This window comes from Octopus bimaculoides, chromosome 3, assembly GCF_001194135.2.
Source record: "Octopus bimaculoides isolate UCB-OBI-ISO-001 chromosome 3, ASM119413v2, whole genome shotgun sequence".
In the NCBI taxonomy this organism is placed as follows: domain Eukaryota; kingdom Metazoa; phylum Mollusca; class Cephalopoda; order Octopoda; family Octopodidae; genus Octopus; species Octopus bimaculoides.
In genome coordinates, this window is record NC_068983.1 from 99278177 (window position 1) to 99303296 (window position 25120).

At 34.2% G+C, this 25120-nt stretch overlaps 1 protein-coding gene across 3 annotated transcripts in view; it reads left to right on the top strand.

Annotated features, from left to right (window-relative positions):
- Positions 1-25120, top strand: part of LOC106880939 (rho GTPase-activating protein 44) — a 180890-nt gene that overhangs the window by 75100 nt on the left and 80670 nt on the right. For all 3 annotated transcript variants that reach the window (XM_052966347.1, XM_052966348.1, XM_052966349.1), the window contains exon 2: positions 19868-20009. In XM_052966347.1, the coding sequence (XP_052822307.1) occupies positions 19868-20009 (142 nt within the window). The remainder of the gene's footprint in view (positions 1-19867; positions 20010-25120) is intronic.

The following is a 25120-nucleotide window of genomic DNA, read 5'->3' on the forward strand; positions in this document are numbered from 1 at the left end:
GTATATGTATACATATACATCTCTCTCTCTCTCTTTCTGTCTCTCTCTTTCTCTCTCTGTGAAAATATCTGTCATTACAGTATCGAAATGTGATTGTTTCAGTTAGTCGAATAGTTTCATTTTTAAAGTGAAAGTATTTGACATGAGTGTTTTTGTTTCACTTTTGACACGTAATACTTAAATAGTGGAGGAGATATTATGTTGCCGTGTGCTCGAACTCTGCAAGAAGTTAAAAATTTTTTTTTGACTAAAACACAACTGGAACCATAAATAAGGCATGTGTAAAATTTGAATGAAATTGGTTGCGTAGTTCTCGGGTTTTAGGGATTCACACACACACACACAGACAGACAGACAGACACACATTCTCATTTTTATATATATAGATTACTCCTACTTTCTCTATACTGCACCTAATTATTTTATACATATGTTTAATTGTATTTGATATACTTGCTTCTCTTGCTAACACTCAACAATTTACTCACTACTTCCTCATGAAAAGTATATTTATTCTTTAGAACCTCTTACAATTCAGGCTATTTGTTAATTATAGAAGCATCCCACTCCACCTATCCTAGATAGATTTGCGGAACTAGATAAATGTCCATCCCTTTTAGAATAATATAATGCATTTTAGTTTTAGATTAGATTTTTAAAAGCAAGAATGTGCAAACTTGTTTATGATATAATTGATAGAAAAAAGTATTGATTTTTAAAAATTTTATTTTATTAATCTTGAAAATGCTTCTTCTTGAAATGGAAAAGATATTATGGATGACTCAATCCTGGTTTGTGAATAGTTGAACTAAAAAGTAAATGAAGCACCACCTGCATCGACTGTACCAGCTCCAGTGGCAGCAATATATTCTAAAGGGCAGGAAAAACAATAGCTTTGTCAAAAATAGTTTACACCTGCTGAGTAAATGTAGCTGTCTTTACATTTATTGTGGGTTACTTAGCCTTTTTAATTCATGTTTTAATTTGTTTTTATATTTTTGCATTTTCCTTTATATCACAGTAAGCCCTGCAGGATTTATTGAGAAATGAGTTAATGAAATAGAATAACAATTGTGCATCACTGACAAACCTTGGTTGCTTCTATTTAGCTTCTATTAATAATATATAAGATTCTAGTTTTCCAGATAATCATAATGTTTCTTATAAATGTCAAATTCATTTGAAACAGCTACTTCTAAAGTCAGGAATACTCTGGAGATTACTATATATACTCTTCAGCAATTTTTTAAAAAACTTTCCGAAGCAACAGTATGCTAAATGTTTCATATAATTATGACAATATGTATATATATATGAAACACTAAGACTGGCTAATAGTGAATATTTAACTCATCAGTGTACACTAAGCACTTTTTTTCATATCTGCTATTCAGTCTCCCAAATACAACAGACTCTTACTGAGAATATCTTGAATTTTAGCTGATATTGTTGATGTATTGAGATGTAATCAGGCTACTTACCCTTTTAGAGACTAAAAGTAGTTTTATTTCTATACTAATGACTCAGCTGACTCTCTTATGCTGCATTTTGCTTCTGTCGGTTTCATTTCTAGCATATTATCACTGTATTTTATTTGTAAAGTTTATTATTTTGTTTCCTAGAATTGATTTAGTTCATCCTAGTTGCATGTGTTTTTAGGTTTTGAGCAATTGATATTTCATTGTATCAGGAAAACAAGCTGTGCACTGCACAGCTTGATAAAAACAAAGAGCTTATGTCAACAAATGAGTCCTTTTATCATATTTATGGACTGTGGCCATGCTGGGGCACCACCTTGACAGGTTTATTCAAATAAATTGATCCCAGTACTTACTTTTAAAATCTTGTGTGTGTGTGTGTGTGTGTGTGTGTGTGTGTATATTGTGTGAATAGTGGATGTTGATGAAATTTTATTAAACGGTTCTGATGTTTTTGAGAGAAAATAGGTATCAAGAAGATTTAGTTTGGAGTCATTTGAGAAATTATTGTTTTAAAAGAACGTTCATGTTTGTTCTAAATGTATTTTATTACCTCTGCCTTAGCGAAGGTGGAGTTACTGTTTTCATTTGTGTTTGTTTGTTTGTCCATCGACAAGATATCTCAAGAACCACTGGATGGATTCGGATGAAACTTTCAGGGATGTTTGGCTTTGTGACTGGCATGAACTGATTAGATTTTGGTATCAATCCAGTGCTGGACAAGGATTCTGGATTATTTTTCCTTTTTTTTTTTTCTTAATTTTTAAGAGCAATTGGATTCATTTTTAGTATTCTCATTTGTGAGAGCAGTCGAGTTTATTTCAGATATTCTCATTTTAAAAATCATCTCTGGCTAATCATTGAGAGGATGTTGGTGTTACCTTGGCAGCAGTTTGCGCTCTCTGAGTGCTCTTGTTGATATTTTCTCTCACCCTAAAATTGGATGAGAGGGGTTTATCGGAGCTGTTGCTGTGAAATGATACATAAGGAAAATTATGTTAGATGATGGAGTCATATAGATGAAATTTTGCAATGGTGCTGATGTTTGATGCTGTCTAGATGGAATGCATATGCTTAAAGACTGTTGCTGCCATTCAAATCCTGTAGATTATGTCTAGTTACACATTGCCATTGCTACTCACAATACTACTCAAATAGGTAAACTTTTTCACTTCTATCTTGTGATGATCCTAAGCCTTGTATTCCCCACACCCTGCTGTAACAATGTTGTGAACTCCTGCAGATCCACATCAACTTTTGCCATCAATGTGATGTCATTAAGAAAGTTATGATCCCCCTCCCTTGGAAGAGCACACTAAGGACTGATATAAATCTAAATGTAATCCATCAAAGGTGCCTCAAAGATTCTGGTCAGCTGGTGGGTCTGTGTCTCAGTTGAGGAAGTTCTAAGATTGTAGTGGAGCACCAATTCTGTCTGGTCAATCAAAGGCACTTGAAAATAGCTGTGACTTGGGATTCACCTGATTGCAGATGTAAAAGGGGCAGAGTGGACATTACAAAATAGTCTGATGATAGTCAACATTATATGGAATGGATAAATAAAAGTGGCAGCTGGCTGAATCCAGTGGAGAAAGCTAGCCACCCAATGTGGCAGTGTAGGAAGACTTAAAACTAAAGAAAAAAAAAGTTCAGTGATGCATGGCTTTGAAGGCAGTTTTGGAAAGGAGTAAGTTTTGTATGGTTTTCTGAATATGTGCTCAGGGTGAGTGTAAGTAAGAAACTATGTTAATAATATTCCATTCTGTATAAGGTGGCAAGCTGAGAGAAATGTTAGCATGCCGGGTGAAATGCTTAGCGGTATTTCATCTGTTTTCACATTCTGAGTTCAAATTCCGCTGGGATCGACTTTGCTGTTCCTCCTTTTGGGGTTGATAAATTAAGTACCAGTTGTGTACTGGGGTTGATCTAATCGACTAACCCCTTCCCCCAAAATTTTGGGCCTTGTGCATAGAGTAGAAAAGAATATTCCATTCTGTATGTAAATGAAACTAGGGAGTGTTCAGATCCAGATGATATGAATGTCTGATACTTATCGATCTTATGCCTTAAAAGGATAATGCATACACTATTGTTATAATAAGTTTGAGTAATATTGGATTCACATTTTGAGACAAGACCAGCAATTTGGCGGGAGGGGTAAGTCAACTACATTGACTCCAGTGCTGAACTGATTACTAACCTTGAAAAGATGAAAGGCAAAGTCAACCTCAACAGAATTTGAACTCACACTGTAAAGATGGACAAAATGTTGCTAAGTGCTTTGCTTGATGTGCTAAAGTTTGAGTAATATTAAACAAATGAACTTAGCATGATACCCAAATGTATATTGTTTAGGTTTCAGACATATTCCGGTAGGTGGTATATGTTGGACTAAATTTTATCAATTTTCATACAAAGATAAAATACTTATTTTATTTCTGGAAGCTTCATGTCTGTTGTCTTCAACCACACTGACACTCTCCTTGAAGTTTTAATAATTGAATTTAAATAAAAATCAATATTGTTATATTGACAGAGAAACTCATGCTTGCTATAAATAGAATTTAACTTAAACCCTTTTTGGAATAATGAAAATTATTGAGACTGGCTGGTTATTGCAGTTTATCCTTTATGTACACTGTTATAAACCTAAACTGGAATACCTAAGTTTAAAAGGTTTTAATCAACTAAAAATACAGTAATCTACAATACAAACAAAGATTGTTAAATTGTAAGCAAAACTAAACTTCAACGCAACAACAGTTTTATGCAGCGAGTTGCTAGTCTTGACTAACTAAAAACTAACACTGAACATGTTGTGCTGTAAACAGAACAGAACTATGCACAGTTGCACTGCAGGCAAATAACAGCAATCGAGACAATCAAAGTCACGTGATCAAAACTAAAATCACAACATACACAAAACTAGATAAAATCCTGATTTATCTGTTAAAAAATTTCACTTATTTTTTTTTTCCTATTTATATAAATTGATGAACCATCAAAAATAGAATAATGTCTACAAGTATGCTACTACATTAGTGCTTGGTCACTATTTCATATTTCTGTGTAACATACCTGACTTTTTCCCCACAAAGAAAACCAAAATAGAATGTTGGTAGCTGATAAATGTATCTCAACTTTCATGATGATGATAATGGCCATCACCACCACCACCACCACTGTCACCTCTACTACCATTATCCACCACTGCCTCCCACTCCTCTATTCTGGTATGGATTGGACAGGTTGTCACGATCTGAGTTATTTCTTTTTTAGAATTATTGTTTTTCTAGATGGCTCAAGGAATGATGTCTTGCTTGTACATTTAAATTTTAACCTGGCTAATATAGCTGGATGCTCTTTCCTTACAGCGACTACTTCACAAAATGCTGGGTGTATGCTAAAATTCAATTTGGAAGTTGTAATTACAATCTCTTTATATTTAATTACATTTTTATAGTTAATTTTCCACAAACATATTAGAACACAAATTATATTGGTGAAGGCCTAAGCAGTAATTTATATCCTTGCACATGACAGATATTTGTGAACTTTGCACCACTTTAGGCTTCATATTGCCAAAAAAAAGAAGAAACCCTCCCTCTGAAAACACTCCAAGTAGAGTAATTCACTTAAATGCTCATGCAAAACTTATAGAATAGCATGAATTGAAACATTGTCATATAAGTAAAAGACAATTATGATAAACAACTTGGCAGTATAAAGAGGAATTATTCATTATTTTAGCTTTCACAGGCTCTAATTGTGAACTAAAAATTTTAAAACAATACCCAAACTATTGTAATATGCAGAGTAATGGAAAGAGTGTAATGTCATATCAGTCAATTAAATTGTGGTTGTCAAGAAACTCCTTATGGCACTTGTTTTGTGATTGTTAAGTGCGTAATGAGAAGAGAAAAGCTTCTCTTAATTTGAAAGTGTTGTTGTTTTAATTGAAAACGCTGAAAGTAACTGTATCCTCTTTATATTGTAAATGCCTTTTAACAGGCAAAATTTTCATATTAATATGTTTTTCAAGTTTATATACATGTATATGTACCAGATGCACTGTACTGGCTATGTAAAGCTTGTAACATTTCATGTATTTCATAGAGTATGCTGTATAATTTGTAAAGCAGTTGGAAAGTGTGTCTATCTGGAACGAATGAGAGTGTGTTTCTTTAGAAGGTGTTGAGTAAGAGAGATTTCAGTTCGGTTCTTCTCTTCATGTTACAGATTTAATTGCATTACTGACATGTTCACTAAAGTGTGGCTTACTAAACTAGCAGGTTTTCTAGAAGGTCTTCTTTTTCTTTTACTCGTTATTTTTTGTTTGTTTTTCTATAAAAATAAAACATTTTGTATATCCATTTTCTCTGAAGATATTGTAAAACCTCTTCATGTCAGCAGTTTTATTGTCTATGTTACTGTTTCAGTGTGATTCTCTTCCTTAATGTATGAACATTTTTATTACTAACAAGTCAAATTATAGAAATAGTTAAATGTGCAGATTTCTCTGAGAAGTTGTAAACATTTTCTTAATTTGTTAGTTAGAAGAGAAGGCGGAGGAGCACCCTTAACCTTTCAGGCCCTTAGGCCGAGGAGGTTGATGTAACTGATATCAGTTCAAACACATCTCAGTCGAAGTCTGCAAGAATGAGAATGGAATTCTTTGAATGAAGGGGCAAGTAGTTTAGTGTAAAATATGGGAGGTAAAACACAGAAGAGAAGATGAGGGGAGGAAAGATGAACATGTTAAGTGGAGGGAGTATTCAGCTTGCCAGTTTGTAGCATTAGAAGTTATTGTTTTAGCAATAGATGAGTGTCCTTGACAGGATGTGAGTTGGAGAAAACACACTTCAGTAGATCAAATGACAGTAAACTTATGATGCAAAAGATTAGATGTAGATATTACACAAAGACAGACAACATAACTAGATGTTATTATCCATTGGAAAATCAGCAGAGAAAGGAATCCTGATTCCCCTAGAAGTACAAAGGGAAATTTAACATGGGTATTTGCACTGTAAAGAAGTGCAGTCAAAGATATACCAACTGTTTTCCGTAACTGGGAGCAGTACTTTTATTGTGGTGCTTTTACAAACTAGTTGTGGAATTATTGATGTGCTGCACCCATCTGGAAGTGGATTCTTGTAGTCACATATATAAATGCTTATGCTAAAACAGAAGGTTTTAGCATGTGAATTCTACTCTTATCCATATGATAGGTAGATGATATTCTATCACGAACTTCTTATGTAGAAATATGTAATATCTTGCATATGTTTTTGTTAAGCACTTGCAACCATAAACCAACAATCAGGAGATTTTTTTTGTGTCAGTTTATTAAAATAATACAAATTCTTATGTTGTTTCTCTGATTGTTATTATTTAGAGCTTGTTAAAATCAAAATATGAAATAAATTTACTTTCCACTTTATTCTGTGTCATTGGGGCCTTTAATATTTATACATTTTTATTCATACAAATATTTAGAATATAGAACTATCCAAGTACTATTAATTAAACCAGCAAAAGCAAAAAAATTCTGAACAGATTGATACTCTTGTACAGTGGGACAGTTAAATATTAATGAGTTACCACTATTTAAAAAGTAAAATTGATAACAACATAACTTAAGTCTTAAATTTCAGTATAGCATCCCTAAGAATAACAATAAAATTTCTTTGGTGCGAACATTGACCTGAAACCTACAGTGAACTCAAATGTTGTTATACCTGCATATTTGTGGTATTGAGTTAGTCCATTGATTCCAAGCATTTGATCAACTACCTTCATTCTAGGAGTCTACTCTAATGCAAATGATCAACTGCTATAACATGGTAATTACTGGAACACCATTGCTTGACCTCTGTTGACTTGGGACTAAAAACAATAGTAATCTTAACTTTTATTAGGATGAAAACTCATAGAATGGTATTGATTTTCACTTAGTGTTAAAATGTTTTGAAAAATTTAAGAATATTATTTGTCAGATTCAAAAATTTCATAACCATTTCAATATTCTTACTTTTATATAACTGCAAAAGACTTAATGGTAGATACAAATTGAAGACTATCTAATTGCCTTCAATTTGTTCTTGCAATTCAGGACTTCTGTCAAATTGCTTAACAGATTTTTTTTCATTAGTCCCTATTATTTCTATTAATCTCTCCATTTAATGTTAATTTAGTTTTATTATTACTTTAATTCACACAATCATTATATATAAATTTTCTTCTTTATCCTCATAACATTAGCCCATGATTTTAGGCATTCTCACTTAAATTTTAGCTTTTACTACTTTTATACAAATTTTGTTGTAATATTCTGGCTAATATTAGAAAATTACATGCAACATGGCTGATTTTTCCATTCTGTGGAAGATTGTTGGCATGTTTCCATAATGTAAGCACTGCAAGTATTTCTGTAATCACATGCAGCACTAAACAATTTGCATTTTTTTTATCGACCTAATCCCAAACCAAACATGCAATGTTTTGGATCCATTCAATAAAATGAAATTTAGTTTCATTATTTTACTGTAGATATTTTAATTTCAACATGTCAGACATATCAAGACCTCTATTGATGTTATATTGACTTTTTGAATTACATTAGAAGTTGTTACCTTATATATGATTTAACTATGATAATATGTAATATATCTTCTTTTCTTAGAGCAGAGAGACATTTATTTTGATAAAAAAAGCTTTTCTCTTAAATTGTGAATAATTTTAGATGACCTTTTAAAAGGCATAATAATGAAAGTTTGACTTCGACCAAGTTTGTTTTCTTTTTCTGAACATCTTAGTTTTCAACTAAAATATCCTGGTTTTAAAAAATAAAAACATTTGTTATTTCTGTTTCTTTTTCAGTCTAATATATTAGGTCTTATATGAGTATCATGCCACTGTTTTTATCTGTAACATCCAAACTTACTGCTTCTTCTCTTTCTCTGTGTGTGGGTGTGTGTATGTATGCAAATCAAAAATAAAAACAGGAAAAACATCAAAAATCAAAAGAACTTACACAGTGACTATATTAGATTGATGCTCAGAGAAAGTTTAAGATGGAAAAAATAGAGGGGTTGTGACGTTTCGAGCATGGCTCTTCATCAGAATGAGGAAAGAGTTTAGAGAGAAGGCAAAAAATAGTCTGAGAAAAGCATGTGTGTTGTTACATGGCTGAAGGTAATTTGTATATCCAACTTAATGTGGATGTTGTGTTAGAATATTTATTTACCTTGAAAGGACCTCATATGAGTGCAGGATGTCTAAAAGCATGTTTATATCATTGGCAGATGACAGTCATCTGACACCAGTGCTGGAACTGCCAGATCACATGATTTCATTCTGCCTGGGCTCATCAGTGGCAGGTGTCTGGTAGCAACATAACAGCCAAATCACACTGTCAACAATATATAGAATCTCAATGCCTAAAAAGGCACTGATGTTGCAAATAACCAGCAGGCTTATTTAAAGATGATCAATAGCGACAAAAGCAGTGTTAATACTAAAAGGCAATCTTTATATTCAGCATAATGTGAATATTGTGTTAGAATGTCCAAATACTGCTACAATGTTTTAGAAAACCTTTTATTCTGTCATATAGAGTGGGGTACCCATTTACAAACAGTTCTCTATATGAACAAATTGAATAATGGATGGTCTTTCTGAAGAAAATTAAACTTGCATAATGAGCTACAATTTGATCAACAAAGCATGAGCAGACTATGCACGTATATAAGTTACCTGTGGTACTCACGAAGACCTGTCCTCCACAGTAGAAGTGTTAATGCTACTCCCCCTGATGAAGATTGGCCTGCAAGAGCCTTGTGCCAGTGCCATGTAAAGAGCACTAGTGCTGGTGCCACGTAAAAGTCCTCGTGCCACTACTACATTAAAAGTACCCAGTACACTCTATAAAGTGGTTGACATTAGGAAGGGCATCTGGTTGTAGAAGCCAAGCCAAATTAGACTGGAACCTGGTGCAGCTCTCCTGCTTGCCAGCTCTGTTCAAGCCATTCAATCCATACCAGTATAGAAAATGGACATTCAGGAATGATGATGTTGATGATAGGAACCCATTTGCTTAGTAAGAGCTGAAATTCAAACAAGCCATGGGTAGGCTACATGTGTATATAGGTGCTGGAAGAGCATATACAAATGGTATGCTAAATGAACATACTGTACTGTGAACAGCTTTTTTTTTTAATGAAGTTATTTTCAACGAATTAGCTGAAATTTGAATAACAAAGCACAAGTAGACTATGCACACACATAAAAGTGGCTGAGAGGCATTTGTTAACGTCCATGTAAATTTTTGTATTTTATATAGAAAAATAATATTTCTCAATTTTTTTTTTTTTTGGTAAAAACATAGCTTTGAATTGACTGAAGCAAGACAAGGAAAAAGGGAAAAACACATGCACGCATATTTGTATACATATGTACATACGTATGTATATATGTACATATGTACGTATATATGTACATACATACATACATAGGGTTTTCGAGCGAGATCGTTGCCAGTGCCCCTGGACTGGCTCTTGTGCGGGTGGCACATAAGACACCATTTCGAGCGTGGCCGTTTTCGTGCGGGTGACACGTAAAAGCACTCACTACACTCTCTGAGTGGTTGGCGTTAGGAAGGGCATCCAGCTGTAGAAACTCTGCCAAATTAGATCGGAGCCTGGTGTTGCCATCCGGTTTCACCAGTCCTCAGTCAAATCATCCAACCCATGCTAGCATGGAAGGCGGACGTTAAACGATGATGATGATTCATGCACACACATACATGCATGCATACACATTATACCTATACATATATATCTATGTATTTACTATTTATGGATGTACAAATAAAATATAATTTCATGCCTTTATGTAGCGTTTGGGTGTGGCTTGGAATGGATTATCTCTGTTTATTTGTATTTCAATTGCTCATACAAAGAACAATCTGGTTAATGAACAAGGCCCCAGAATGAATTATGTTTATATATAGAGATCTTAATGCATATATAATTTGTGCATGGTATGAATACATGTTATGTATGTTCACGTACACATACACACACACACACACACACACACACAATATGTGAATTTTGTAAATCATAAGGCAATAATTTCAATATAAACTGAATTTATATAACTATTGTTGTATTGTGGCCAGAAGCAAGATCAAAACTGGCAAAACTAGATTTTTTGTGACTTTTAGTGAAAATACTATTGGTAGTGGATGTTACAGTGATGTTAACATTGTAGCTAGCATTTTAACAGGGATATTCGAAAGAATAAGTTTGATGTACATGTTGGTTGAAGAGTGAACTTTTAGTAGTAAGGATTACAAATGCCCTGCAGCATCAGGAAATGACTCATGTCAGACTTAAGACCTTGAAAATATTTTTCAATAGGGACATGGCAATTTCTTCAATAACATCCAGATGCATTTACTACTTGTATCAGACAACCGATATTCCATTACATTCTTTTTATGCATGAACAACAATGCAGTACTGTTCATGTTGCAACTACTGCTGCTAGATGCACTGACATCCTAGATCAGATCAATAAAAAGACCATTCAGTGAAGTAAAGCCACATTTGTATGTTTAGTGTTTCTTCTCCCTACTTTTTCTTCTATTATGGTGGCCTTTACTCTTCTGACTTATTAAGTTGCATCTTTTTGTTTGTCATCTCCATGGTTTTAGTCCTAGGTCAGTGGTTCTCAATCACTTGTTACCTATGGGCCCCTTTAGTTCCTGTTTTACTCTACCGGACCTCCATAACCATTCACTGTATATAAAATTAGTCCGTCTATGTTTTTATAATTAAATATTATTAGGAATATAAATAAAAATTTTTTCAAATATTTTGTATATTATATATGTTTAACCAATTTATTGCACATAAATTTTAACAATCAAATCTTATATGGATCCCCAAGGGTTATATGGACCCTTGTTGAGAATCACTGCCCTAGATCCTACATTAAACACTTTCCCAAACATACCTTTCTCTAATTGTAACCCTCTGGAATTCCCTCACTGTGTGTTTACTAGTGGTGATGATAACAACTCTTAAAGCACAAGTATGTACAAGTTTTTCTTGCATACATTGACTTATAAAACTTTAAACTGAATATCAACTGCATCAATCTCACCTGTCTGGGTTGGCCAACAAAAGCTTGATAACTTTCCCTTCTTTTTTGACTAATTAAAACAAATTGCAGAAATTTAGTAGGCAGCAATTCAAATCTTTTTTAATCAGTGCAGAAAATGGTGCAAACATAAGAGATTGTAATGTAATCTTGAGACTGGCAAAGCACCAATTGAACCATAGTAGTTATTAGCATGAGCAGGCATGAATTGAAGGTCATAGAAAATAAAAGTTCTATACTGTGTTAGAAGTATGGCGAGTGATAACATGGTAGCTAGAGGTATTGAAGTTAAGGATAGTATTAACAAAGTAGTAAAGATATCATATTTGTAACAATATGGAATCTGAATGTATAATGGTGAGTTGTTGAATGTCAGAAGACTGGGTATTTTAGATGAGATGAGACATGTTGGGAAAACAGGGTGGTTAAATGTACATAATGATAATGAGATATTTTTTAATTGTTTGAGCATTTTCTCTTTTACTTTATATTTAAAATTTGTTTTAAATAAACTGACCACAGTCTGTCTATCCTATGCGAAAGGCCTCTGAAAAAATACAAAAGATATGATGCCCATATGACATGAGGACAGTATTCAAGAGTAACACAACACTTCGCAAATATCTTCTTCGAGTAAAACCACCAATAAAAGAGAATATGACGAAAGACTGCATATACTCCATCCCACGCAGCTGTGGTAGGTTATACAAAGGCGAAACTTACTATTGGCAATGGCCCCAAAAGTCTTGGTCACTTGATATGACCTCCGTAAGGCCCGACATTCAAAGATCATGCTACCAGCAATATATATAAACCTCTGTCATCTCATTCATCTGTGTTTTACATTCCTAAGGGCACAATCTATTTACAGTTGATATTTTCATCCTTATGCCAAATATCTCCATCACCACCACTACATGCTCCTCCCTAAAAATAATTTTAAAAAACTAGACATCTTTTGATATATTAGTTTTAGAGAAACTTTAAGTAAACATTGTCTCCTGTTAGAGTATTATTTTAATGAGAAAATCTCTCTCTCTCTTTCTCTCTCTCTCTTTCTCTCTCTCTCTTTCTCTCTCTCTCTCTCTCTCTCTCTTTATTTTAAAGTTTCACATAAATCACATATAATTGGACTGAAACCAATAATAGAATAGTTAATATTTTCATTGTAGAAAGTGACTTTCATAATTATATCTGCAAGGTATCCAGATTTAGTGACTTACAGGAAGCCTGGTAGTTTACTTTTCTCTTATCATTTTTGCGAGATTAACTGTCTGATCAACTTTGTTCAGATCAGATCAGAAAATGACCTATTTTAAGTCAGTTTCTCTTTTAAGTTCTCTGTAATATTTTCCTGCTCATATCTTAATAAGGGCATATTTTCTTTATATTATCAAGATAGTTTCTTCCTCATGAGTTTTATCTAGAAACTCTGTTTTATACAACTTAAAGTAATCTACTTCAACAATATCAAGGCACAATCACTATGCCTTTGTCACTCTATAACAACACACAAAAAACTCAAAGTTATTATACTTCAGTGTTTCTCAACCTATTTTCCCCTAGGTCCCCACTATAGATTTCTAGAAAAATGCATGCCCCCACCGATGGTTAGAAAAAAAGATTTTATTTTTAATATTCTGTCACAGTTATTTAATACAAAAGAATCTACCAGTAACTCTTAAGTACTGAGTACCAAAAAAAAAGTACATTATTGACTAAGAAAAATAGTGAATCCTTTTAATGAGAACCTTGTGCCTGGTGACTATGACAGATTTCCTTGACTTGAGGAGACAATTTTTTTATCTTCAGCTGTAGCATTAGAACAGCACTATACTGTAGCAAACAGTCTCCACACAGTATGCTTGGCTAGAGGGATTGGTTTGGCTAGGCTGAGTATAGGTGTAATATATTTGCTGTGAAAAAAAGATTTTCACAATTCTATGTCCCACTTTAAAGAAAAAGGAAAAGAAAAAAATTTGGATGCCAAGCCCCATGTTAGGAATCACTGCTATACATGATAGTTTTCATAATTCCACTTAATCTCTCATGGAGGTCTCATGTATTCCATTGTCAAAATTTCATCTCAAAGGCTTATGTTTCCATGTTGAGTAGCAGGCAATGCTTCAGTGTTATTCAGTTTTTTTATACCCATATTCTAGATTTCATCCAAAAGAAGGCCATCTGCTGATTGGTAAGGGCACACCAACATGTTACAGCTGTTATTACAATGGCCTTTGTCATTCTGAATTGACAATCAATGTACTTACTCCACCTAAGCCTATGATGGAGCTACCTCTTGTCTTTATTATCCCAGAACCTTCACTATATGCTTTTCTTATTCTTTCTTCTTCAGAACTGAAGACATTTGGAATTTCCTTCAAGCCCCCATTTTCCTATATGCATTATGTTCTGAAAGTTCACAGCTAACTTCTACATCTTAATATTTGTTACCTAATAGTGGTCACTTAATTGCATACAATCATCCTTTATCTCTTACTAATCTTACAGTGTTCCTTCACTGTGATATCTGATAGGATAACAATTACCATCTGCTGATATAAAAAGTATCCTGTTGCATTGGACCGTTTGAGAATAGCCTTCCTTGCTTTTGTTGCTGGTATCATCATCATCAGCAGCATCAGCATCATCATCATCAATAGTAGTAGTAGAGATATTATTTTGTCGTAATCTTTTTTCTATTGTGTTTTTATTGCATGATAGAGCACAACTTTGTGCACCTTGGTTTCACTGAGTGGTATTTTTTTCTTTTTTGTATTTCCTGTTGTATTAAACGTTTTTGCTATAATGTGTGTAATACACCTAGTAGTGCTGTTTTCTGTGTGTTATATTTAGAAACACTGGGGTTTTAGTTTTTAGCTGCATCGTCATCATTTAATATCCACTTTCAATGCTGGAATTTCCAAACCACCTATTTATTATAAAGATTGCTTCTGTTTTCAGTCCTTAATATTCTGGATATCTCTCTTTCCACATCTTTATATCTTGATAATTTTTCAGTTTCTTTTTTTGAGAGATATGTATGGTCTTTGGGGACTTATACTTGATGAAGGAGATCCTTCTTTGTGGTCCTTGATGCTAAGTAACTTTTAATCCCATATGATCAGCTAAAGGACTTAAAGGAGATACATTATTAAAACCAAAATGATTCCAGAAATCGAAACAGAATACTTAAATGAAAAAGAATCAAAAAAAGAAACAAACATAAATAATAATAAACAAGAACAAAGCAAGTAAAAACATCAACAAAAAACATAAATACAGGCCTATTGATAAGCAACAAAATTAACATTAGAACATCTGCATAATACTGACCAACAAACCAAACTTGTATAATGCAAAGAGATACTATGGCTAATAGTTTCTTTCCAACATTCTTCTGTTTCTTAATGCCTCATTATATGCTTATGGTAGTTTCTGATTGAAAGTTTTTTTTATCATATTCCACAATCAAGAATCTTGGCTTTGCATCTTGTGCTTCTTAACCAGTACTATAATTTTTCTTTGTCTGTTTCTGTCCTATTTAATTTTTGCAAGTGTTGACCATGTAGATAATTTTTCCTACCATTGTTTTAGCATGGCATTCTTTTCAGTTAATTTTTCCCTCTTTTCACAATTTCTGTTGTTTTTCCTTTTACCTCTCAATTGTCTGTTACTTCTTTTTCTGTCTTGTTTTTATTGATTCCCTTCAAAGCTGAAAACAATTTTATTTTCTTTGGTTTTGTTTTGTAGCTATTGCACTTTGCTAGATATTAGTACCCCTAATCCTTTTCTCTATTGTTGCTCTCTGCATAAAATCCCTGTGCTGGATTTATGACACCATAGTATGTACCTATTGTATAGCTGGTTTGTCCTATGTCATTAGCTGCTTCCAGCTTAGAGTGGCTTTCCTGAAAGTCTTTCAAATCATTGATAGCTTACAATTTTAAGCGTTTTACTATTTATTCATTGCATGTTTGTTGTACCTTCTGATTATTGGTTCATACTTGGTGAGGCTGTTATAAGTTTTCTAATAATCTAATCCATACTTTGCTCGAATTCTTTCAATTTTCCCCTTTCTTCTCAAGTCTCCTGTTGCAGTATTGTTGACTGATGGGTTTTATAGATTGTAGCTAGAGAGATTATAATTTGTAGGTAACCAATTTTCTTTTGTGGCTGTTATACCAGTTACATAAATTAGATGATTAATCTTGGTGGTGTTGATGTTGACATTTATATCCTGAATCTTTTTCATAGCTGTATTGCAATTCACTATTATTGCTATAATTTGTTACCAAGTTAATTTTGGAAAGGTCTTTTGCTATACTATAACAATCTGTTTTATGGTTTGGTACTTTTTTGATAGTTTTTTTCTTTCATTTTGGCGTCTGTTGTTATGTTTTAGTCACTATATATTTCTCTTAAGCTTAGTTTTCATTTGTTATGGCAGAAAGAACATTGCTTGTGAAATCTATTTTCCTCCCTTTGTTTTCTATAAATTTTATGTTAATGACAAATGGTTTTCCTGAAAGTCTTTCAAATCATTGATAGCTTACAATTTTAAGGTTTTCACAAAAAGGAACAGCTCTTAGATCAGGCATGGGCCACCTTTTCTAAAAAAAAAAGTGGGTTGCATGAGACATGGCTCATCATCAGGTAGGCTGCACTTCTAAAACAATACAAGGTCATTTTTTGTTTGCCATGTCATACAGAAAGTCCCGTGGGTCATAGTTTGCCCATTATCATCATCATCATTTAACATCTGTTGTCCATGCTGACACGGGTTAGACGGTTTGATCACAGCTGTTAAGCTGAGGGGGCTGCACCAGACTCCAGTCAGATTTGTCATGGTTTCTATGGCTGAATACCCTTCCTAATGCCAACCACTCTGAAAGTGTAATGGGTGCTTTTACATGCCACCAGCACAGGTGCCAGTTGTGTGACACTAGTATCTACCATGACTATGATTTCACTTGGCTTGATGGGTCTTCTACTCAAGCACAGCATATTTTTTTTCTCTTCTCTAGGCATAAGGCTCAAAATTTTTGGGGAGGTGGCCAGTCAATTAGATCAACCCCAATGTGCAACTGGTACTTAATTTATCGACCCTGAAGGGATGAAAGGCTAAGTCAACCCCAGTGGAATTTGAACTCATGGCATATTGCCAAAGGTTTTGGTCATTTGTTGTTGCCTCCATGAGGCCCAATGCTTGAAAGGTACTTTTCATGTGCCACCGACACAGGTACTAATTACGCAACACCAGCATTGGCTACATTGCCTCTGTGAGGCCCAATACTCAAAAGGTATCTTTTACATGCCACTGGCATGGGTGCCAGATATGTGACACCAACATGATCGTCTCACATGTTTAGAATACCTATGTGTAGGTATAGTACAATTTCAGGCATAAGAAGAGTTAGTTGTGTTTTGTTATTCTTGCTATTTTGTATAAGGTTATGAAGATAACTAATTCTTTTTCTCTTCTCTTCTTTTTCTCTCTTTTATACTCTCTCTCCTTTCCTTCTCTTTTGTTTTATCCTCCTCCTGTTTCTGCCTGCACCAAACCATATTGAGTTGTTATCACTGTAAGTTCTTGAATCATAGAATATAGTTTTTTTCTCTCTCACAGCTGCAACCACTTTGCTCATTTCAACTGGTGTTGACTTTTAAAAAGGTTGTTGATGTTGTTTGTTATGGAAATCAACTCTATTGACTCATGGAATGAATGTTGCCATCTGGATATGTCATGCTGCCATCTCTTCTGGAACTGTATTGCACATTTCAACTTTAAGTATTTGGCCATGTGAAGTGTAACATTCATTTGAAAAGTCTGTGTGCGCGCATGTACACACACACACACATACGCACAGTGGTATACCTCCAAAGATAGCTATCTTGATTATTTGGGATCTTGTCAACTTAACACAGAAATTCAGCCTATTTTGATTATTAGAAAGATGTATGTATGATTTATATTTGATTTGATCAAGATTTATTTTCAAGTACAGCTGAAGACATTCTCATATTGATTAAGTCATTACAGTACTGGATAGAATGTCTCTGTGGTATTTGATTCAACTCTATACACTCTAGGTTCAAATTTGCTGAGCTCAACTTTGCCTTTCATCCTATTGGAGTTGATAAAAAAAAGCACCAATCCAGGGTTGTGGAATGGCAGAACTGAAAGACCATTTGGACAAGATGTCTGGCAGTATTTGTTCAACTCCCACCATGGCTTACTTGGTGATAGATATAATTTGACACCTCTGCTTGGCACCTTCAGTGACTTTATTGGGGTCCATTTTGCTGCAAGCATTTGGACCAGATCTTTAGTTTGAGGATACCTTTATCTCTCCCTCCTACTTATCTTGGAAGCTCCATAAAAAGTGATGAGCATTACCTATCCTCTTGATTATAAGATTAGTTTTAAATCTTGGCACAAAGCCAGCAATTTGGGGGGGGGGGTAAGTTGAATACATCAGCCCCATTGTTCAACTGGTACTTATTTTATTGACCCTGAGAGGATTAAAGGTAAAGTTGACCTTGGAAGAATTTGAACTTAGAGCGTGAAAACTGACAAAATGCCACTAAGCATTTTGCCTGGTGTGCTAACGATTCTGCCAGCTTGTCACTTTGCTCTTGGTTATAAGATAAAAAAAAAAACCATAACATTTGTGAGATTCTCTATTGATCAGAAAACTTAATATTCTGTGTTGTGGTATGTAATATTAAATAGATTAACTTTTAGAGCAAAATATATGTAAAAAAACCCTTATGGAAAGTTTCGGAGTTATTAATGACGATGCTCTGATTGGAAGGAGGGTGCTGTCATCAGTTTAAGAATAGATATTGTAGAATGATAGCTTATAGTAGAAGACCAGCGAGATATATCATTTGGTAAATCTTTGTCAATGACGAAAAAGTTAGAAAGGTTCATTTAGTGACCAATGAGAAATCAGCAAATTTTAATCCAGAAAGTTATATTTTGCATTGGTGTGTTGTGTGTCAGATTGGAAATTTTTTCTGATATTTAGAAAAGAAGTTACATATTTTATATTTTTGCATGCTCATTTGAGTTTTCTAAGTCAATTTAGTTCATTGATTAAAAGTAGATTTAATTTTTCATAGCACAATGGTAATTTAGTTCATTGATTAAAAGTAGATTTAATTTTTCATAGCACAATGGTAATAGATGCAGCTGATGGATACATGTGTATTCATTTAGCATTTAAACCAACCATATATTCTATTCATTTTTATGTTCAAACTGGTCAGATCTGGTCTCTGAAACCCTACAATGTCATTCTTAAAATAAATAATCACATCATCAAAATCTCAAAGCTATAATGTATGATTAATTCAAGACAATGTGAATAAACAAGCATTACATTTGACAGAATAATCTGAATAATCTGAAAGGGTGAAGGCAAAGGATGGGTTTTATTTAGTCATTGGGTCAAAGGGATTTGATACTTCAAAACACAGAACAAGATTCCATTCCAGTTCAATGATAGCTAGCTGATTGTTGTTTTTCTTTTTTTTTTTTTTTTTTTTTTTTTTTTTTTTTTTTTTTTACAGTTAATTTTGCATATAATAAAGTTACATGCAAAGCAACATTTTAGGTAACTGGATTAATCAGTTCTTTTTACCGCAGCCTACTTGGACATCAGAGCCCCCCCTCCCCGTTTATACATTTAATTTTTTTCTTCCAGGGTATCCTTGTATCTCCTCTGTAACAAGACACCTAGGCTTGACTCTCTATCACACTTTAATCTCTCAACACCTGGTATAGAACCATCGCCCCTCCTTTCCCTCTACTAAATGTGATGGGAGTATTTAACCTGCACTGCATTTAGTTGAGGGAGCTTTTCCTTTTTCCCTTCTTCCTATTCTTTTTTTGTCTTGCAAGTTACTTAGTAACTTCACTTGTGCTTGCTACATGAAAAACGCACCTAATACACACTGAAAAGTGACTGACACTAGAAAGGGCATCCAGTCATAGAAATCATGCCAGAGCTGACATTGGAGCTCATTGCAGCTCTGCAGCTCACTGGATTCTGTCAAACTGTCTAAACCATACCAGCATGGAAAATGAATATCAAAAAATGATGATGATAATTGTGTTTTTAAATTTTAATAATTACATTTGTTTTGGTTAATTTTGATGAAATGAATCTTCAAATTTAAATCTGATTACCTTTTTGTTTTTTATTTTACAGAGCGGAAAGATCCGAGGTTCTTTCTGAGGATTTACTTAGTGTTGAAAAAAGAGTTGAACAAGTGCGATCAGCATGCATGAACACAGCAAAAAAGCTAGATTTAAGCATGCAGGGCTCTGGCACAGACAGGGAAAAAAGATTAGTAAGTACTTCTGCTTCTTGTAATTAATATTTATTTTTTTGCAAGGCAACAAGCTGGCAGAATCGATAGTGCATCAGGAAAAATGCTTAGCAGTATTTCATCAGTCTTTACATTCTGAATTCAAATTACGTTGAGGTCGACTTTAATTTAAAACCAATATTTATTTTCTGCAGGTTCATTCCTTATTCTGGAATTTTCTGCAGGTTGATTCTTTATTCTTGATGTGTTATTGCTGGAGCTGGAAAAATAACGCACTCAATATGCATGTCTGAATTTTTTTTTTTTACTTGTTTCAGTCATTTGACTATGGCCATGCTGGAGCACCGCCTTTAGTCGAACAAATCGACCCTAGGACTTATTCTTTGTAAGCCTAGTACTTATTCTATCGGTATCTTTTGCTGAACTGCTAAGTTAGAGGAACATAAACACACCAACATTGGTTGTCAAGCAATGGTGTGGTGGGGGACAAACACACACGATGGGCTTTTTTCAGTTTCTGTCTACCAAATCCACTCACAAGGCTTTGGCTGACCCAATAAAATAATTATATATCTGCATTGAAAATTTAATTTATTTTTGTTTTTTTATTTTTTCCATATTAGCATGACTTAGATATTTGTTTACATTAGGACATTATTAGAAACTGACTATTCAACCAGGAAATAAAAGTGGCAGATTTTTTTTTTTTTTTCCTTCTCAGCTTCTCAAAAATTTTCCGTTACAATATTGTTATGTAATGCTTTGCAAGTATAGGGTTACAGACAGCTTTTAACATAATTTCTTTCCTTCTTGTACCAGGACCGACGTGAAATCTATATGAGGACAACTATTTTAAACATTTAACAACTGTTTTACAGTACATTCTTCATTAAAAATTTAGAACTTTTAAATAAAACAGCTTTTTGCTTATTGTCAACTGGTTAATAATCAACCATATGTTTACTGTTCATTTTAAAATGTTTTGACATGTAGATTTATCTAAACAATGGAGATCAGTTTCAATGTTTAGCTGGTAAATTGTCATCTTTTACTCATTCCAGTCATTAGACTGCAGCCATGTTGGGGCATGCTACTGTTTATATCTTTATTTAACCCTTTAGCATTCAGATTACTCTGTCAAATGTAATGCTGATGTATTGCATTGTTTTGAATTTAATCATGTATTATCTTGTGGCTTTGAGATTTCAATGATATGATTGTTTATTTCTAAAATGACATTGTTAGGTAGGTGTGAGAGGCTAAATATGGCCAGTCTGAACATAAAACAGGTGGAAAATTCGGGATCAGATATGGCTGGTTTAAATGCTAAAGGGTTAAGGTGATGAGCTGGCAGAATCATTAGCATGCCAGGCAATATGCTTAGCAGCCTTTTGACCATCTTTATCCTCTGAGTTCAGATTCAGGAAGGTCGACTATGCCTTTCATCCTTTTGAGGTTGATAAGATAAGTACCAGTTCGAACACTGGGGCTGGTATAATCAACTTACCCGCCTTCCCCGAAACTGTTGGCTTTGTGCCAGAATTTGAAACCATTGTTTCTATCTTTATTTACTTTGAGTTCCTCTGTTTAAAATGATTTACATCAGGACAATACTACAATCATCTGTATTATTATTGTTGTTATTATTATGACGGTGGCGGCCTGGCAGAATCGTTAGCATGCTGAGCAAAGTGCTTAGTGGTATATTGTGTGTCTTCATGTTCTGAGTTCAAATTCCACCAAGGTTGACTACACTTTTCATCCTTTTGGTGTCAATAAAGTAGTACCAGTTGAGTACTGGAGTTTAATGTAATCAACTATCCCCCTTCCCCAAATTTCAGGCTTATAGTAGAAAGGATTATTATTATTATTATTATTATTATTATTATTATTATTATGTCCATATTGTATGCTGGCATTAATGAATTGGGTCTGTCTATGCAACAGTTTATATACATCATCATCATCATCATGGATTTCAGGTGGACAAGACTTCAAGGCAATATCTTATGAGCAAATGCGTTTCTCAATTCCAACCCTTTTAGTCACTTTTTACAACAAGCAAGGGATACAGTGTACTTGTTCTAAAACTAGAATGTACACATTAATCTTGTACTTCCTGACTTTTCTTTGACCTAACCACATCACTTTCCCCCAGGCTTTCTTAACCTCATTTCATTGCAAACAGTACTGCAATTAGACAACCGTATTGTATCACTTGCATCCATATATCTCACTATACATGCAAATATGTGCTTCTATGCACTAAGCATCTATACAAGAGACTTTCTCAGGATGAATGCTGCAATATTACAGCACTCTTATAATACATCCACATTAAGTTGGATGCAAAGACTGCCATTCAGCAATAATACTGTCTTCATTGCTAATATCTGACTTTTTTCCCTACCTACCTGCTGATAGAAACACCAGTGACTGAATAGTTGTCATTTCTCTATAAATATTGATGGAAGGGAGATTTGGCTAACATGCAATTAGTGGATACCTGCTGCTGATGAGGTGCAAAACACATCAAAATCTTGGGATGCAGCAATTTCACTGCCAGTGCTGGACAGTTCTTGTCTGGTACTGGTGTCTCTGTGCTTCTGTGCACTAAACATCTATATGAGAAACTTTCTTAGGTCAAATACTGCAGTAATATGGCACTCTTATAATACATTCCCATTAAGACTACCATTCTTATATATGTGTATATATGTATATTGTGTGTGTGTGTGTGTGTGTGTGTGTGTGTGTGTGTGTACGTGTATAACAGAGTTAGTAGTGATTATCAATCCAGGCAAAATACTTCATAAGATTTCTGTTGGTATACCAGGCTAACAATATTGTTTAGATTAATGAAGAACTCCAAGTATTCTTATTGCTGGGTCGGAATTTATGGTTCATCACCACAGTTCTGTAGTGCATATCTGTGGTTGGGCTCCGGTCAAACTGGTTTTTACACAGTGATATATATAAGACAAGTTATAAATAATGGTCATTACATGTTTTTCTTTATTAGAGTAAATTTGGCTGTGTAAAAACCTAAAAAAATTAATGCTACTTTCATCAGAGCCATTTCTGGTTATAACAAAGCAGAACACACTGCTTTGTTATAATCAGAAATGATTCTGATGAGAGTAGCATTAATTTTTTTAGGTCATTCAATTTTTCTCAACTGATCAATAGGCTAATTGAGTAAACCTATCAGTAACGTACCTATAATGATTACTTGAAACAACTGTAAGCCAAATTTACTCTCTAATATAGAAATATATGTAATGTCATATATGTATATGTGGCCCAGTAGTTAGGGTGTTGCACTCACAGTTGTGAGATTCTGGTTTCAATTACTAGACCAGATGGTGCATTGTGTTCTTTAGCAAAACCCTTCATCTTCCGTTGCCCTGCAATCACTTTGGTACACATGTGGTACACTGTACACCTGTTCAGGCAATATTGATTCGATGGAGGGAGTGAGCTAATGTACAGCATATATATTTGATCACTATAAACAAAACCATTTGTGCAGTTCGTTCAGCAGAAACCAAGTGCTCATGTGTCATCTTTGACAGGAGATTGTTTCTCACTCACACATTATCTTTGAGATAATCCTGGCACTGTGGAGCATGATTGAGTTACAAAACTTTGACCTAAAATAAAACTCAACCAGTTTTTGTAATAAGTATATTTGTTATTGAGATTATTCTCTTGTCTACAAAAACCTACATAAGCACCTTTTTCTTTTTTTAACGTTGTGTCTTTTACATTATTTACATTTGATGGATATTTGTCCTCATCTTGTTTGTTGTTAACACAACGTTTCGGCTGATATACCCTCCAGCCTTCATCAGGTGTCTTGGGGAAATTTCAAACCTGGGTTCTCATTCCTAAGGTATTTTTTGATGTTATTATTATTATTATTATTATTATTGAAAGATACAGAAATAAATTTTTTAAATTCTCAAATGCATGATAATGCTAATGAAATAGTGTGAACAGGATAAATTATCCATACATTGCAGAAAAATACATTACCGACCAGCCATAAGACTCGAACTCACATCCTTGTGATTATGCGTCAAGTGCTTTACCATTAAGCTAAACTATCCAGTAACAAATTCTTCTGCAATTATTATTATTATTATTATAATTATTATTATTATTCAGGTCACTGCTTGGAATCAAACTTGGAATCTTGGGGTTAGTAGCCCACGCTCTTAACCACTACACCCATATACCCTTGGGCATATGATGTAGTGGTTAAGAGCGCGGGCTACTAACCCCAAGATTCCAAGTTCGACTCCAGGCAGTGACCTGAATAATAATAATAATAATAATAGTAATAATAATATTGAAAAGTACCTTAGGAATGAGAACCCAGGTTTGAAATTTCCCCAAGGCACCTGATAAAGGATGGAGGGTATATCAGCCGAAACATTGTATTAACAACAAACAAGATGAGGACAAATATCCGTCGAATGTAAATAATGTAAATAATTCCTCATCTCTTAAATATAGAACTGTATTGTGTCTTTTACCTTTTACTTGTTTCCAGTGATTGGACTGTGGCCAAGCTGGGGCACTACCTGAATAGGTTTAGTCAAACAAATTGATCCGCATACTTATTTTTAAATCTGGTACTTATTCTATTGGTCACTTTTGCCGAATCACTAAACCAATAAGTTACAGAGCTGTAAACATACCAACACTAGTTGTCAAGCAGGCAGACAGACAGACAGACACACACACATACACTCACTCACTCACTCACTCACTCACTCACTCACTCACTCACTCACTCACTCACTCACTCACTCACTCACTCACTCACTCACTCACTCACTCACTCACTCACTCACTCACTCACTCACTCACTCACTCACTCACTCACTCACTCTCTTTCTCTCTCTTTCACACAGACACATATACATATATATATACGATGGACTTACACACTTTCCATCTACCAAATTCTCTCCCAAGGCTTTGGTTGGCCTGGGGCTGTAGTAGAAGACACTTTCCCAAGATGCTGTACAGTGGGACTGAATCTGAAACTATGTGGTCGCAAAACAAGCTGCCCACAGCCATGCCTGCACCTGTATATATATATATATATATATATATATATA